A 14,484-nucleotide genomic window follows, 5' to 3' on the forward strand; every position below is an offset into this window, starting at 1 on the left:
GAACTTTCACAAACTCCTCTTAAAGTGTGTGTAATTACCTGCTTGGCACGCTTTCTGGAATCATCCAGAATTCGCCCCCTCTCCACTGATCTCTGGACAACCTTCTCCCACCGACTCTGTACGCTAATTAACAGGTTTTTAATAAGGACAACGTCTTGCTTCTGGCTGAAATACTTCAAGTGTGTTCCGGTTTTGTCCAGCTCAATGATCTGCTCACGGTGTGAATTCACCTCTGTTACAAACACCTGAGATTCAAATAAAAATCCAATGAAATATGTGGACTTGACAGTATCATATACAATTACACAAGCAAAATCTGATAAACCCACTAAAGTACTTCCTGTCTTGCGACAAATTACTTCACTGCCAAGTCACTTGAAAGAGGGAATTTATCATCATTCATGGAAATTTAAATAAATCATTGAGTTGATTAACTACACAAAGCACAGCAGCAGTACGGTTCGTTCAAATATACTCTACATGTATATTCTACATAAATATACTCTGTAAATGATACATCTGTTTAAAACATTTTGCTGTTTTCTGCTGTTATTGCAATAAATAATGGAACATTTCGGCAATTTACTGGAATAAACTTTGTTATTGAGTCCTAAAATGTGTGCCTTCAGGGTCTTCCTTTGAAAGAAGAAACTTTTCTAAAGAAAATAATTTGATGAATCACACCAAAGGTGTGACTAATTGAATCTAAAACACACCCAACTAGTGGAGGTTGCAAGGAAAGAAAGGGATATTTTAAACAGGATAGAGGGTGTAAAGTAAACGTGTAAGCCTTTGAGAGCTTTATCTGTAGTTAAAGATTTCTTCCTCATTTTCAATAATTCAGCAAGGAGTGTCCAGGGAGTAACAGGTACCATCTAAAAGCTCAGCCCCAGTCTCAAAGCTGGTGTTTCTCTCATATGAAACAGGCACAGTTTGTGAAGACAGATAGGTGTGAGTCCGTCATGTTCTGGTGTTCTGGCGTACCTTGTGCTCGTCAATCTGGAACATGATGGTTTCCAGAATCAGGCTAGCGGGGGAGGCCATGGTGAGAGTCTGCTCTGCCTGAGTCAGCCAGTTGATGAAGTCCTGCAGTGAGTTGTGGAACTCTGTGGCCAGGGCTAGTGCTTCCTCCAGTTTAGCCTGCAGCAAAGACAGAAGGGGATTTAATTAACCACTGACAACTGGTTCAAATACTGACGACACTGCGTTCTGCATGCCGAGAGATTTGATAAAGTTTTCAATTAAAGTATTCCGATGTTACATAAACTGCTTTTCTCTGAGGGGTGATATCCCCCCCACAAATGAATAAAACAGAAATAAAATCAGAAAAATGCAGAACACGCAGGAAATGGCAGGCTGTTAAAGGGGTTTCCAGGACAAGGACAACTCCAGTTCGAACATCTGTATTGCCTCAGCAGCAGTAAGGAGACACAAACTAGACCCTTGTCCTTTAACTAAATAGGCCCTTCCTGACAGAATACCCCCTCACAAAGGTCAAATACCATTAGAGGAAATGTTCACACTGTGCATATAGTTCATTCATAGAAACCATTAGCATCAGGATCATTAATGTACCTAAGTCAGACCCTTTCTCAGACCCAAGACGTGGCGAACTCCACCATAGAAATCAAATCAACAAATTGAGAAAAATATACTGTAGCTAATGTGTCAACAATTCTTTTATTAATTTTGCATTAAACACAAACTGTTATAAGCTCCAAAGTCCCGTCACACTCCTGTCCACTGACTCTGCACTGTCAGACTCCTGCTCACTAACTCTGCACTGTCAGACTCCTGCACACTGACTGCACTGTCAGACTCCTGCACACTGACTTTGCACTGTCAGACTCTGCACTGTCAGACTCCTGTTCACTGACTCTGCACTGTCAGACTCCTGTTCACTGGCTCTGCACTGTCAGACTCCTGCACACTAACTCTGCACTGTCAGACTCCTGCACACTAACTCTGCACTGTCAGACTCCTGCACACTAACTCTGCACTGTCAGACTCTGCACTGTCAGACTCCTGCACACTGACTCTGCACTGTCGGACTCCTGGCCATTGAATCTGCACTGTCAGACTCCTGGCCATTGACTCTGTACTCTCTTGTTCTTTGATATATCATCTTACAAAAGGCTGAGCAGAGCATGCTGGTCTACACCAGTGTTCCTGATGTTACTACAATGGATGGATGTTTAAGTTTGACCAAATAACTATAGTAAAAAAATATAAATAACACATACTGCAGACATTCATAAAGATCTATCACATGGAAACAAGCAGACTCACCCTTGTCCCCTGTTTCTCTTTATGACACTTACAGTATTATCAGTAATGTCTTTAATGTGTTCAACAATAGGCTTTACCTTTCTTTCAGTCATTTTTGTCTGCACTGATTCCCATTTCTCCTTCAGGTTCCTGAGGTCTTGCTCTGTATTCGAATCATGTCCCTCATGAACGATTGTGAGCAAATGTTGTCCTCTCTGCATCAGCTGACTGCACAGTTCTTCTTTGGCCTCGAAAACACTGCACAGCTCCTAAATCAAAAGAAATCAAAGGATATGCACGTTTTCCTACTTGGCCACGTGTACACTGCATATTAAACTATGCATTTTTACAAGGACCCATTTTGTGGGAGCAAGATTAATTCAATTACAGAATACACTGGATCAGTTTACATCAGTCATTGTGGTAAAAGCTGCCTATAGTGAATCAGAACAATAAATGTAATGACTCATTGTATCGAAGAACACTGACAAATCTAAAAGCTACAGAGAAATGCTCACTGTAGCTCGTTATTTTTCCATGCTGTCTTCAAAGTTTGGTAGAATGCACAACATCACATGGAAAAATTTGATAATTTGATCATTTCAGACAACAGTCATGCCTGCATGCTGAATGTGCACACTAAATGGAGCTCCAGAGGGAAAACGTAACAATTATTGTGTCTGTAACAACTGTGTCATTTTCCCACTAGCATTCTGGGAAGACTAGGAACACTCTTTCAATTGTTTACTGGGAACAGTGGTAATCAACTTGAAACACTCCTATGTTCTTAACCTGGCCTAATTGTAAGCAATTTCCCAATGTCATTTACTTTTCACACTTCAAAAATCTGAAAAGCCTCCACAGTCTTTACAAGTACACCATCTGTATCAGGCCTTTGTTATTCTTAAATACATACCAGATGGACATTAAGCTGCTCCCTGGCTGTTTCTGGTAAACCTCCAACAGCCTTTGATGCTAACAGCTGACGCTCTGTGTCTTTCAGCCACTGCTGCATATCCTCAATCTCACCATGGAAACCTTGAGCCTGAGGCACACAAAGCATAGCAGCTCGTCCGTTAACAAGAAAGATGGGCACATTGTAGTGGAAATGTGTGGGTTAAAGCAGTAAGTTTCCAAGCTAGTAACTCTAGTAAGTTAGTCTTAACTTGTAATCCACTGAAAAAAACAATTATTGACGTACAAAGAATCCAAACACTACTATCACTAGCATAGATAACTGGAATTTTTACAAAAATGATTTCTTGGAATTTTTGTAAATGAGTGGAATGAAATTACATCATTTTAGATTATTTTCAGCTTTGTGATATTCACAGTTTACATCATTAAAATTACTTAAGTCTCCAAACATTAGGCCTTAATTCAATGTGATATTTGAATGTTTGAATGCCAGACTAGTTTGAGGGCTTTCCAGAAACAATGAAAAAATATTGTCACATTTCTGGGCATATAAAGTTTTGTGTTCTGCACTGTAGTTGATGTGTTTTTGAAAGATTACCTAAATATTGATTTGGATTCTGTATTTTTGTTAACATTTCAGTAATTACAGATTTATATAATTTTATAGCTTTTCAAAGGTATTCTTTTGTATAATCGCCTTTCAGCACCGATAACATGGTGAGGAATAATACATTTTAGCACTTGTTTATAGTTTGGCATTGAGAGTTGCTGTGAAAGCTGAAAGTTTCTAAATGCAGATTTCATCCTGTCTCATGATCTGTGGGAGCAACAGGTACTGTTGAAATGATAAGATCTTTATTACTTCTGCTATAATTTACCACTTACCAGACACATTTCAGGCTGAGAAAAGCACTGTTAAAATAAAACAACTAAGATACATTTGTGGTTTTTATGCAACCTAGCCACATTATTTCAGAAAACACACAAGAGAATGTCAGAATTGCTGATAGGGGTGTTAGGGGTGGTACTGTTTGCTGGCAGCTGTTAGCTGTTTGCTATTTTCAGAATAACAGCACCTCAAAATACCGATTCATTTTCTTTTGTCAATCCCATTTTCCCCGATCCCACTGTGCTGTGACAATGTAAAGAAAGTATTTTCTCTTGGCAGTTACCTGGAGCAGAGCATTGTCCAGATGTTGCCTCCTCTGCTCTGTTTTCTCAAGAATGGTCTGCCACCTCTGGTTCAGGTTTTCCAGCTTACTCTGGAGGCTGCTGGCTTCTTCTCCTGCGCTGGACTCTATGAGGTCATTTCCTGCTTTGTTTACCGCCTCCACTGTGGTCTTATGGGCAAGTACATCATTTTGGAGCACCTTCATTAACACAAATGAGTACAAATAGAACTTTGAGGAAACAAAACACAATAAAGTGAACAGCATGTGGCTCCACACCCTGGGGAGCCTCTTTCTTGACTTTAATGGATAAAGATTTCCATTTGTTAACCAAAGATTAGCAAGAATGATGATAGAGCTCTTGGCCGAGAGAGGCCCTAGATCGTGTGCTTATGGGTGCATGGTAATTTGGGCTGCCCAGGTCCGTCCTTATCATGAGCAGAGCAAGAACAACCTGAAGAAAACCCTGGGCCTTGGCAGTGTCGGCACCATGCTCACCACCATCTGCACAACACAGCCCACCACCCCTGCCCCCACCATTTGCAAACTGTTTAGCTAATGCAAGACAGGCCAAAAGTAGTAAAGCAAGTGCTGAAAAATCAGTCTAGAGAGACACATCAAATGAGAATGAGAGACAGAACAAGCAAACGAAAAAAAGGAAAACTCTAATTATAGCCACCTGCAATCAGATGTGGAATACTTAATGAAACCTGAACAGGACTTAATGGCTTTCACCTTCCTTCTATCACCCTGAGCTCCGTATCTGCAAAGACACAGAGCTCCTTGCCTGCACTCAGCTCCTGAGCCTTCAAAAGGTCACATCAGTGTCCTGCCATTTCCGTAGTTTATTTGTTCCACTTTATGTCTTTATCCTATGAGTTTTTCCTGTTACAGCCTTTGGGTTAAACACGTTTAATAAGATAAAGTAAAACAAAAGAGCTTTAAATCACTACAATACGGAATGTGGAGAGCAGAAAAAGTCACACTGGTTTAATTACAGCTAAAGTCCCTACATCCGGTGTGATCATAGAATGTTTTTTAGGATATGGTGACCACAGCTGTGATCTGTCTTGGCTTTTTAGTGCTTTCATAGGTAGTTAAAACACACGGAGATGCCACGTCAATCATTGCTCATTGGAACCTAGCATGTTCCCTGCAGACTGAAGTGATGGACACTGGGTAATAATTTCCTTGGCACAGCAAGACTCATTCAGGCACAATGACTTCCCTGGCCCTTTCTGTCTCAATCCTCAGACGGGGAGAGCTATTGTGCCTAAATGATTTTATGAAGTGTCTCATGTGATAAGACAAGATAAAAAAAGTAGGCAACATCATGGCTGGACAGTTTTAATAAGACAGTCTGGCCAAGTAATAGCAGTATTAGGTCCAAAATGTGGAAAAGGCTTCTCTTAAATCTTCTCTCAAACTAAAATACTCTTCTCAACTTCTAAGCAGATAACAACACCCCATAAATAGGTTCAGGCACATGTACTTGTAGCGTCTGTGAAAAAAATCAGGATCTCATGTCTCTAATTTAATTCTACCTGTAGACATTACTATACAAAACAGATGAGCAACAGATGCCAGACGTACGTGGTGCTTGGCGAGCTGGATTTCAATGGCCTTGGGATCGCCCCCCGCCTTCCTCTGCTCATTCAGCAGCTCCTCGGTGTGGGTCAGCCAGGCCAGCAGCTCATCCAGGGCATGCTGGAACTGCCCCAGGGCCAGCAGCGCCCCCTCCAGCTTGTGCTGCAAAGAGACAGAGCATGAGGAGCTCAACTGGACTTCAACATCCGTACAATCACCAAAATAATGACAGAAAACCAACATTTTTCTTTTTTTAACAAAAAGGAAGTGGCACTGTATTTTTTAAATGGAAAGCACGCACACATATCAAAAAATGGTGTCATCAGCTGTAATGGTTCCATTACCCTTTAAGCCACAGTACCAGCGACTTTGCCTAAAGACAGGAGATCAAGGGTAAATGAAATCAAAGTGTTTTACCTTACTACTCACAGAAACAGAATGTAGACTGCTTTAAAATACAGCACCACCATTTAAAGAATTACTTTGCTGAAATACAAATATACTTTAAACACATGAAAACAGATGTGGAGTTTTATTAACAACCTTTTATCCAGTCCTACCTGTCTGTTGATAATTTTCTCATCAAGGTTGTCCCACAGCATTTTAAGTTCAGTTAGGGGCTCCTGGATGGTGCACTTGTCACTCTCCTCAGCAACTTTCTTCAGCAGGATCTCAGCCTGGTGATTCAACCTCTCCATCTCAATCTGAAGCTGGTAGGCCTCTCCCTTGAAGTCCTGGGTGACAGCATTGAACACCATTAGCCCTCAGGCTTAGTCACAGAGCAGAAAGTATGTGCAATGCAGAGTGCGACTGCATTGTGAATGATAATGTACTATAAAACACAGAGAGCTGGCTTTGTCATAGAAGTTCTGGACATGAAGAACACCTATTTGTATATCTAATATCAGAAGGTACATGATCTACACTGCAATTGATGAGAGGTGTAAATTTAGTTGTGAAAAACCAAACAACATCTAGCTTTCCACATCTTCTCTACAGAAAACAGCCTCTGGAAGATGTCAAGCACTGAAAAAAGCATAACCTTAATAGTTTCCTAATGAAGTACAGCACATAACAAAGCTTATGCAGTGGCGCTAAGATCAACTTTGGCCTTAAGTACCTAAAATTAACTCTACCTGATTCTCCAAAGGATACCATCATTGATAACTGTTGTCAAAACAAAAGAAATAATCATGTCTTACAGTACAGGTTTAAAAAGAAATGGGATGATTAAATAAAGATAGGGTTCTTTGTTTTTGGTGTTTAGTTTCCACAATCCTATCTCCCTATAAACTGTAATTAGCAGCACCCGTTCCTTCAATAGAACATCCAACTGAGTAAAAGGTAAAAGTAAGTTTAGGATAAGGATGTATTGTTGTTAATGAAACTGCTGTGAACATTGTCTTTTTGATAATGGTACACTGTACACATCCCCATTCTGTTGAGAAAGGGAGATTTATCTATAAGACTCATTTAATAGATGACAGAAATAATCCCACGGCTATTAAAAAATCCATTCTAGGTTAAACTGTGAAACTGCAGCCAATGCCAGTTCAATAGGCTGTGGGATTAAAAATAGTGCTGCTTGAGAGACTGGGAAGGCAAAACACTGAGTGGCCTGAAATACAGATCATCTCAAAAGAGAGGTGAAATTAAACACAGATTATCTTAGTCTGCAAAGAACACCCGAAAACAGGCACATTATTCAGTTTTTTACAATCATAAACAGTAAAATGAAAGCTAAGTCACTGCTGTTATACAGTACAGTGCCAAAGCAGCATAACTATAGTTAGTCCAGGTGGGGAGCTGCGTCAGCATGCGTAGGCTGCAAGGGAACAAGTAACAGGTTTATTCCATGCTGAAAAAAAGAAGAGAGAGAACAGAACGTTTCGGCCGTGGAGCCTTCTTCAGGTGTCACTATAACTATAGTTATAGGCATAACTATAGTTATTTGCACTGCATATACTGCAATAGCACTAATTTAAATGACTGAATCCAACGTAGTAAGACCATTAAAGAGTAATTCTGCTGCAGTACTACTGTAGTTCATTATTGTAGTACATTTTTGTAAAGACAGTCCTAGAGTATATTGCAAATTAATTACAGTTTTCTAGTTTGAACAGATAACTGTCCTTAGTGGGCTAGTACTGTATGGGATTACACAAGTCTGCCATGTTTGAACTTCTGTCTACAGTGGATATAATGACTCCAACTTGCATACTGCACCTTAAGTTCCTCTATTTGCTGCTTCACAGTCTCCAGGTCCGTGCCTACTGGTGACATAGAGTCCAGTTTATTCTCGACAATATCAACCCAGTCGAACAGCCCCTGCAGACCGAGAACAAAGATAACATTTACCTTTCTGCACACATTTTCTAGCTTTCTACCATTTACACACAACCAGTGTTCACACAACTTAAATTGGGAATTATGTAAAATCAGTTAAAAAGTCACAAATTTACTCAAATGAAAAAAATAACTCTTTATAATCCCCTTTAGTATAAGGGTACCACCAACCTCTTACCTCTGGGCAGAGGCTAAATGAGGCACAAGGTAGCAATACAGTTAATACTCAAGGGACTTATGAGGTAAGTTTAAAAATTACAATAATGCTAAATATAGCTGCATTTTTTGTCACTTGAAGTTCAGCTTTTATTCATTTTTACTGTATCTCTTAGTTAACCAACATGTTCCTCTGATGGGCAACTCTTCCCTCTAAAAATGGCAGCTAAACTCCACAGGGCACTCAAGAACAGCTCTCTCAGTATTTCACACCGCTTTAAACACTACAAAGACTAAACCCAGAGGAACAGATTGATGAGGGCACAAAGGAATACACAGAGCACAAAGCCCATCTATTGTTAGTCCATTGTTGAAAAATGCTAAACAAAAAAAATGAATGACTTTACAACTTACCACAAAAAACATAACGAGAAGACATGCTTAAAGAACGTAAGTGAAGCCAACACGAAAGGAGCAAAAGAAGCAATGAAGAATTTTACACATATGAAAACAGTTTCTAGGGCAATAAAAAGTGAGAAAATGATATGTCACATTATTACAGAATAAACCTACTCAGTATAACATCACTACACAAAACACAGAGCTTGTCTTGACCCAGAACGTGTGAGTTGTTGTACCTGCAGTCCGTCCTGGAACTGAACAGCTGCCTGCATGGCATCCTCCAGTCTATCCACCCTCTCCTTCCAGGTCTTATTCAGGGTCTCCCAGGCAGAGTTCACCTGCACGAGAAGAATAACGCTCATCTTAATACAGGCAGAGTTCACCTGCACAAGAAGAATACTGCTCATCTTAATACAGGCAGAGTTCACCTGCACAAGAAGAATAACGCTGGTCTTAATACAGGCAGAGTCCACCTGCACGTGAAGAATAACGCTGGTCTTAATACAGGCAGAGTTCACCTGCACAAGAAGAATAACGCTGTTCTTGATACAGGCAGAGTTCACCTGCACAAGAAGAATAACGCTGGTCTTGATACAGGCAGAGTTCACCTGCACAAGAAGAATAACGCTGGTCTTGATACAGGTAGAGTTCACCTGCACAAGAAGAATAACGCTCATCTTAATACAGGCAGAGTTCACCTGCACAAGAAGAATAATGCTGGTCTTAATACAGGCAGAGTTCACCTGCACAAGAAGAATAACGCTGGTCTTGATACAGGCAGAGTTCACCTGCACAAGAAGAATAACGCTGGTCTTGATACAGGCAGAGTTCACCTGCACAAGAAGAATAACGCTGGTCTTGATACAGGCAGAGTTCACCTGCACAAGAAGAATAACGCTCATCTTAATACAGGCAGAGTTCACCTGCACAAGAAGAATAACGCTGGTCTTGATACAGGCAGAGTTCACCTGCACAAGAAGAATAACGCTCATCTTAATACAGGCAGAGTTCACCTGCACAAGAAGAATAACGCTGGTCTTAATACAGGTAGAGTTCACCTGCACAAGAAGAATAACGCTGGTCTTGATACAGGCAGAGTTCACCTGCACGAGAAGAAAAACGCTGGTCTTATTACAGGCAGAGTTCACCTGCACAAGAAGAATAACGCTCATCTTAATACAGGTAGAGATCACCTGCACAAGAAGAATAATGCTCATCTTAATACAGGCAGAGTTCACCTGCACAAGAAGAATAACACTTTTCTTAATATAGGAGGGGTTCAGCTGTGCATGAAGAATAACTCAGGCAGGTTCAGCAAGAAGATCAAGTAATGTGTGTCTTACAATGCTGAACAATAATAAAGACAAATATGCGACAGGACTTTTCCAGATTTCTAAAGTAAATTAAACGTCATAAATTATAGATACTGCTATCCTAAGCCTTAATTAACATAACTGATGAAGAACCTCAAATACAGTCAATTCGCAATTCACATGCTCTCAACTTACACTCCAGAAAATAATAAATATTGAAAAATGTTTTATTTTCTGAATAATTAGTCAAGCACACCTACAAAAGCAAGTTAGTGAGCCTATACAGTCATTTTATTAACTTTTATTTTCTGTTTTTAGACTTATATTTAATATCTTGAATTACCATAAGAGGTTAGTGGTTTTTTTTATAAGGGTTGTAGGGTAAAATATGATTATACGTGAATTTGACTTTATGTGTTTCTCAATATCTTTTATATTTTTAGCATTGTTGCTATTTGTGCTGTGGTAAAACAAGTTCAAGCAGTGTGAACTTGCTACAGTAATGTCACTATCGTTTCAAACAGGTAGCTGTTTATTAGCTCTTCACTCCTGGTGTGGCTACCTCATCGATACTCTTCTTGATGACAGGTTTGTCAGGCTCCCCACAGGCAGACAGCAGTTCAGCTCCCAGGTTACGAACCACATCCAGCTCTTCCTGCAGCCCATCTATTTCTTCCTTGAAACTCTGCAAGAAAGAAGTGGCACTAAGGACAGCACCTTTCTATTTTATTCCTTTTTATTTTCAACATTAAACTCTTGGTTTGAGTGGGGAGTTGGGTCAAAGTGCACTGGCTGTAAAGGAACGAGTACAGGTTATTTCTCCCTTGAAAAATATTCAAGTGGGTATTGCAAACACAGTTACCGTATTGTTTGAAACACTACTTTGTTACAATAGCTATTATAATGTGACAGGGGCACTATATAAGGCACAGCATTGTATATTAATTAGAAAAAACACACATGAATTCTAATTCATAAAGAGTTACGCTAAGATCACCATAACATATTGTGTTTTATTTTGGTCTCTCTGATTCATGCTATTTCAATGACGATGTGTGAAGGTGTAACCTGGAAATGCAAGACTAAACTAGCCAGTACAGGCTTTTCATTTAATGCTTTTGCGACTTTAGAAGAAAGCAAGCAACTGCAATCAGAAACATCTGAAAGCACAGCATTCCAATTAAAAATGTTGAGGGAAAACGCAAATGGAAACAGCATGTAAGTACATCTGCACTGCTGGGCATTTGATGATTGATGATTTGACTGGTGAGTTAAGAATTTCATGCTTGACCTTGCCCAACAGACCATTGAATTTAGCCCACGGACACAGCAGGGTGCCCACTGACCTCTACAGACTCCTGCTGCTGTTTGACCACAGAGGGATCGACCCCGGGCTCCTCCAGCTCTCGAAGGAGGTCATGTGTGTCCTTTATAGTGACGATGAGAGCACAGTGATCACACCAGAACTTCTCTGCCAGGTCCATCACATCCAGGAGTTTAGCCTCTCTCTCTTCCAGAAGAGCTTGGATATCTTCCCAGATGAACACCATTTGGTCCAACTTGTCTTGCACAGCTGAAAAACAGAAAAAAAACCTCAGTTCAGTCAGTGCAGCAAAAAAACACACCAATTTTTTCCACAAAATGCAAGAGTGAAGCTACCTTTAGCTGATATATCCTTGTCTGCGCCCTCTGATCGTGCAATCATCTCCTCTCCACGCTGTTTCAGAGTGTCATAGGCTGGCTGGAGCTTCTCCAGGTCTACAGACACGGACTTGTTTTCTGCAATCTGCTCTTTGATCTTCTCTACCTCCACTGATATAGAGGGAGGCTGTCTCAGGCGATCCACAATGCGCTCCAGAGACTCGAGCATTGGGTCAATTTTGTCATGGAACTGTACAATAAGAGAAGGAAAAGATCATTTAAGAAGTTTCTTTTTCAATTAAACAAAATATATTGTGAATCCCACCCATTTTCTACTTGCGAAAGCTCCGACATTTCATGCTTTGATAAAGGCAAGTATCGTGCACTTTGAAGCCCAGTCATGTAATGTTATCAGAGCTCTGCCCAAACCAGCTAGATGTGCAGTACCACTATACTGGTAAGTCTTTGGAAACACTTAAAGCAAGATAAAAGTAAAATAAATATGAGACAAAGACAAAACAAAGGCTGTCTTTCTAAAAGGTTTCTGTTAAGCTACAAACACAGAAATATTTGAATAGAAATACCACTGCCAATTCCAAAAGTAATACAATGCTTTGAACCACTAGAAGGTTGGTTGAAATGTTAATTTTCCATCATAAAAAAAGATCATCTCCAGACAACTACATTTCTCTTAAGCATTTCCCAAGGCTTAGCTAATGTATCACAGATTCTGGATACAGCATGTTGTCAAGTTTAAGCTCGCTGTATACTGTAGCTTTTACTTGTTTAAAAGGGAAAGAGGCAGCAAGCAAGGCAATGACAATCATTCAAACAGAGATAAAGAGACAATCAGAACACTATTTATACAATATACTGTATTGGTCTTATAGAGAGTTCCAAACTTTTCAAGCCATGAAAACGTCACAACTACAAGCCTTCTTATACATTCTTGGAATCTAATCTACCCATCATTCTACAGTAAAAAACAACACACATCTCATTTTAGCTTTAGAAAATTTGAATACAGCATGATGGGTATTGGTCAACATTAAGATACAAGTTTTCCTTTTAGCTGGCAGAGATGACCATAGAGATGAATGGTCCTAGATGAGGAAGCTCTGTCATTAGTTTTTTGCTTCACTTTTTTAATCTTTCAGAAGAATTGCCATGCAGCTTTTGGGACACACATTACTGCAGAAGTTATTTAACTGTATCTGTTAAAACTCAGAACTCACACATAAAAAACAAATTGTACAGAACATGCAAGAGGTTAGCTCATCTTGGGAAGACTTGAAGTGAATGCAGAAGTCACACTGCAAAACCTTATGCCTCACCTCATTAAGCTGGATGATATATTAAAAGTTGTTAACCAAACAATGTTATCGAGGATGGTGTGGAAAACACAGGGAAAGAAAAAGAAGAATGAAAGGCAAAGACATTGACAAAGCATGAAACATGGGAAGACTATAGACCAAAAAGTCTGGACAGCTTAATGGACAGAACATGACATGCTTGACGGTCAGCGATGTATTGAGCGTAAGAGACGTCAAAATGATGAAGCTAATTTAACTCATTCAAAAGGAAAAAGGCATCTGAAGGACAAACCCTCAGCCGGTACCTGGGTGGATTTGGAGATGGCTTCGTCCAAGGCTGCGGCCCGCTCTTTGACATCCTCCTTCAGCTGGGCGTAGAGCCGGTCCGTGGCCGTGTACTTCTCCCGGACAGAGACGCCCTCCACGGGACTCAGCCCCAGCAGCTGCGGGCCTGTCTTGTTCATCTTGTCAATGTGCGGCTTGTGCTCTGCAATCAGCTCCCGCAGTTGCTGTAAGAAGCAGGACACCGATAATCCGTTAATGTTTTTATCGTAGCCGGTCAGGAGCTGTAACTTCTGTTCTTCCCGCAGACCGATTCTCCATCACTCCATCTGTGGACGGGTGCTGGCATTCTAAATCAAGAACACCTAAATGTCTTTTCTGAATTCAATCACATAATCATAAGTCCTATAATAGTGCCATTAAGTTAGCACTATATTTATCTTTTTGTTGATCTATCCTGAGACCCATCCCCGTTTCTTCTTTGATGAGCACCTCAGTGATCTAGTAGCCTTTCCCCTCTAACTGTCTGAAAGTTTCGCATGTTTTGTCTCCGAGAAACCTTAGCTTCATCCGGTACTGGAGAAATGCAATGTTGCATGTGTTGCCATGCAATTTTTTCTCTCTCCACTATTCTAATATCATTTTTTCCTGTCCTTGCAATGTATTGTACTCAATTCTGTAAATGGACACACTCTTGTAATAATTTAATGAGGCGCTTTCTTTCTCCTTCTATTTTATTAATTGGTTTATGAAGTCATTTGGTCCACTGACTTTCACTGACTCACTGACCATCCCACTCTGCCTCTTTTAAGCTCTGCCTCATTCCTTCATAGTAATGTAGGGACCATAAACCTGCTTTAGGCAAATAGCAGAATGCTGAGAACGGGCTGTCATGAGGTCATATCAATATCAGATGCCCTGTAAGCAGGAAAAGAATCGTTCATTACTGCATCAAGAGAACCCATCCAAGCATTAAGAGGAAAAATTATGGGCTACTGTGATAAACAAAACTGGATGGACATCCACCTCAAATCACCCTGGAGTCTACAACCATAGGATATACTCCAGCAGTATAATGACTCATTTTTA

General features: G+C 40.2%; 1 protein-coding gene across 14 annotated transcripts in view; it reads right to left on the reverse strand.

Moving 5' to 3' along the window:
* dst (dystonin) overlaps nt 1-14,484 on the reverse strand; it is a 172,066-nt gene that overhangs the window by 20,690 nt on the left and 136,892 nt on the right. For all 14 annotated transcript variants that reach the window (XM_069180055.1, XM_069180054.1, XM_069180064.1 and 11 more), the window contains 13 exons: nt 13,419-13,622; nt 11,819-12,050; nt 11,506-11,732; nt 10,722-10,844; nt 9,083-9,184; nt 8,169-8,270; nt 6,503-6,676; nt 5,949-6,104; nt 4,359-4,556; nt 3,185-3,313; nt 2,367-2,537; nt 985-1,140; nt 39-245 (listed from right to left, as the gene is read on the reverse strand). In XM_069180055.1, coding sequence (XP_069036156.1) covers nt 39-245; nt 985-1,140; nt 2,367-2,537; nt 3,185-3,313; nt 4,359-4,556; nt 5,949-6,104; nt 6,503-6,676; nt 8,169-8,270; nt 9,083-9,184; nt 10,722-10,844; nt 11,506-11,732; nt 11,819-12,050; nt 13,419-13,622 — 2,181 coding nt within the window. The remainder of the gene's footprint in view (nt 1-38; nt 246-984; nt 1,141-2,366; nt 2,538-3,184; nt 3,314-4,358; nt 4,557-5,948; nt 6,105-6,502; nt 6,677-8,168; nt 8,271-9,082; nt 9,185-10,721; nt 10,845-11,505; nt 11,733-11,818; nt 12,051-13,418; nt 13,623-14,484) is intronic.

Source organism: Lepisosteus oculatus, chromosome 17, assembly GCF_040954835.1.
Source record: "Lepisosteus oculatus isolate fLepOcu1 chromosome 17, fLepOcu1.hap2, whole genome shotgun sequence".
In the NCBI taxonomy this organism is placed as follows: domain Eukaryota; kingdom Metazoa; phylum Chordata; class Actinopteri; order Semionotiformes; family Lepisosteidae; genus Lepisosteus; species Lepisosteus oculatus.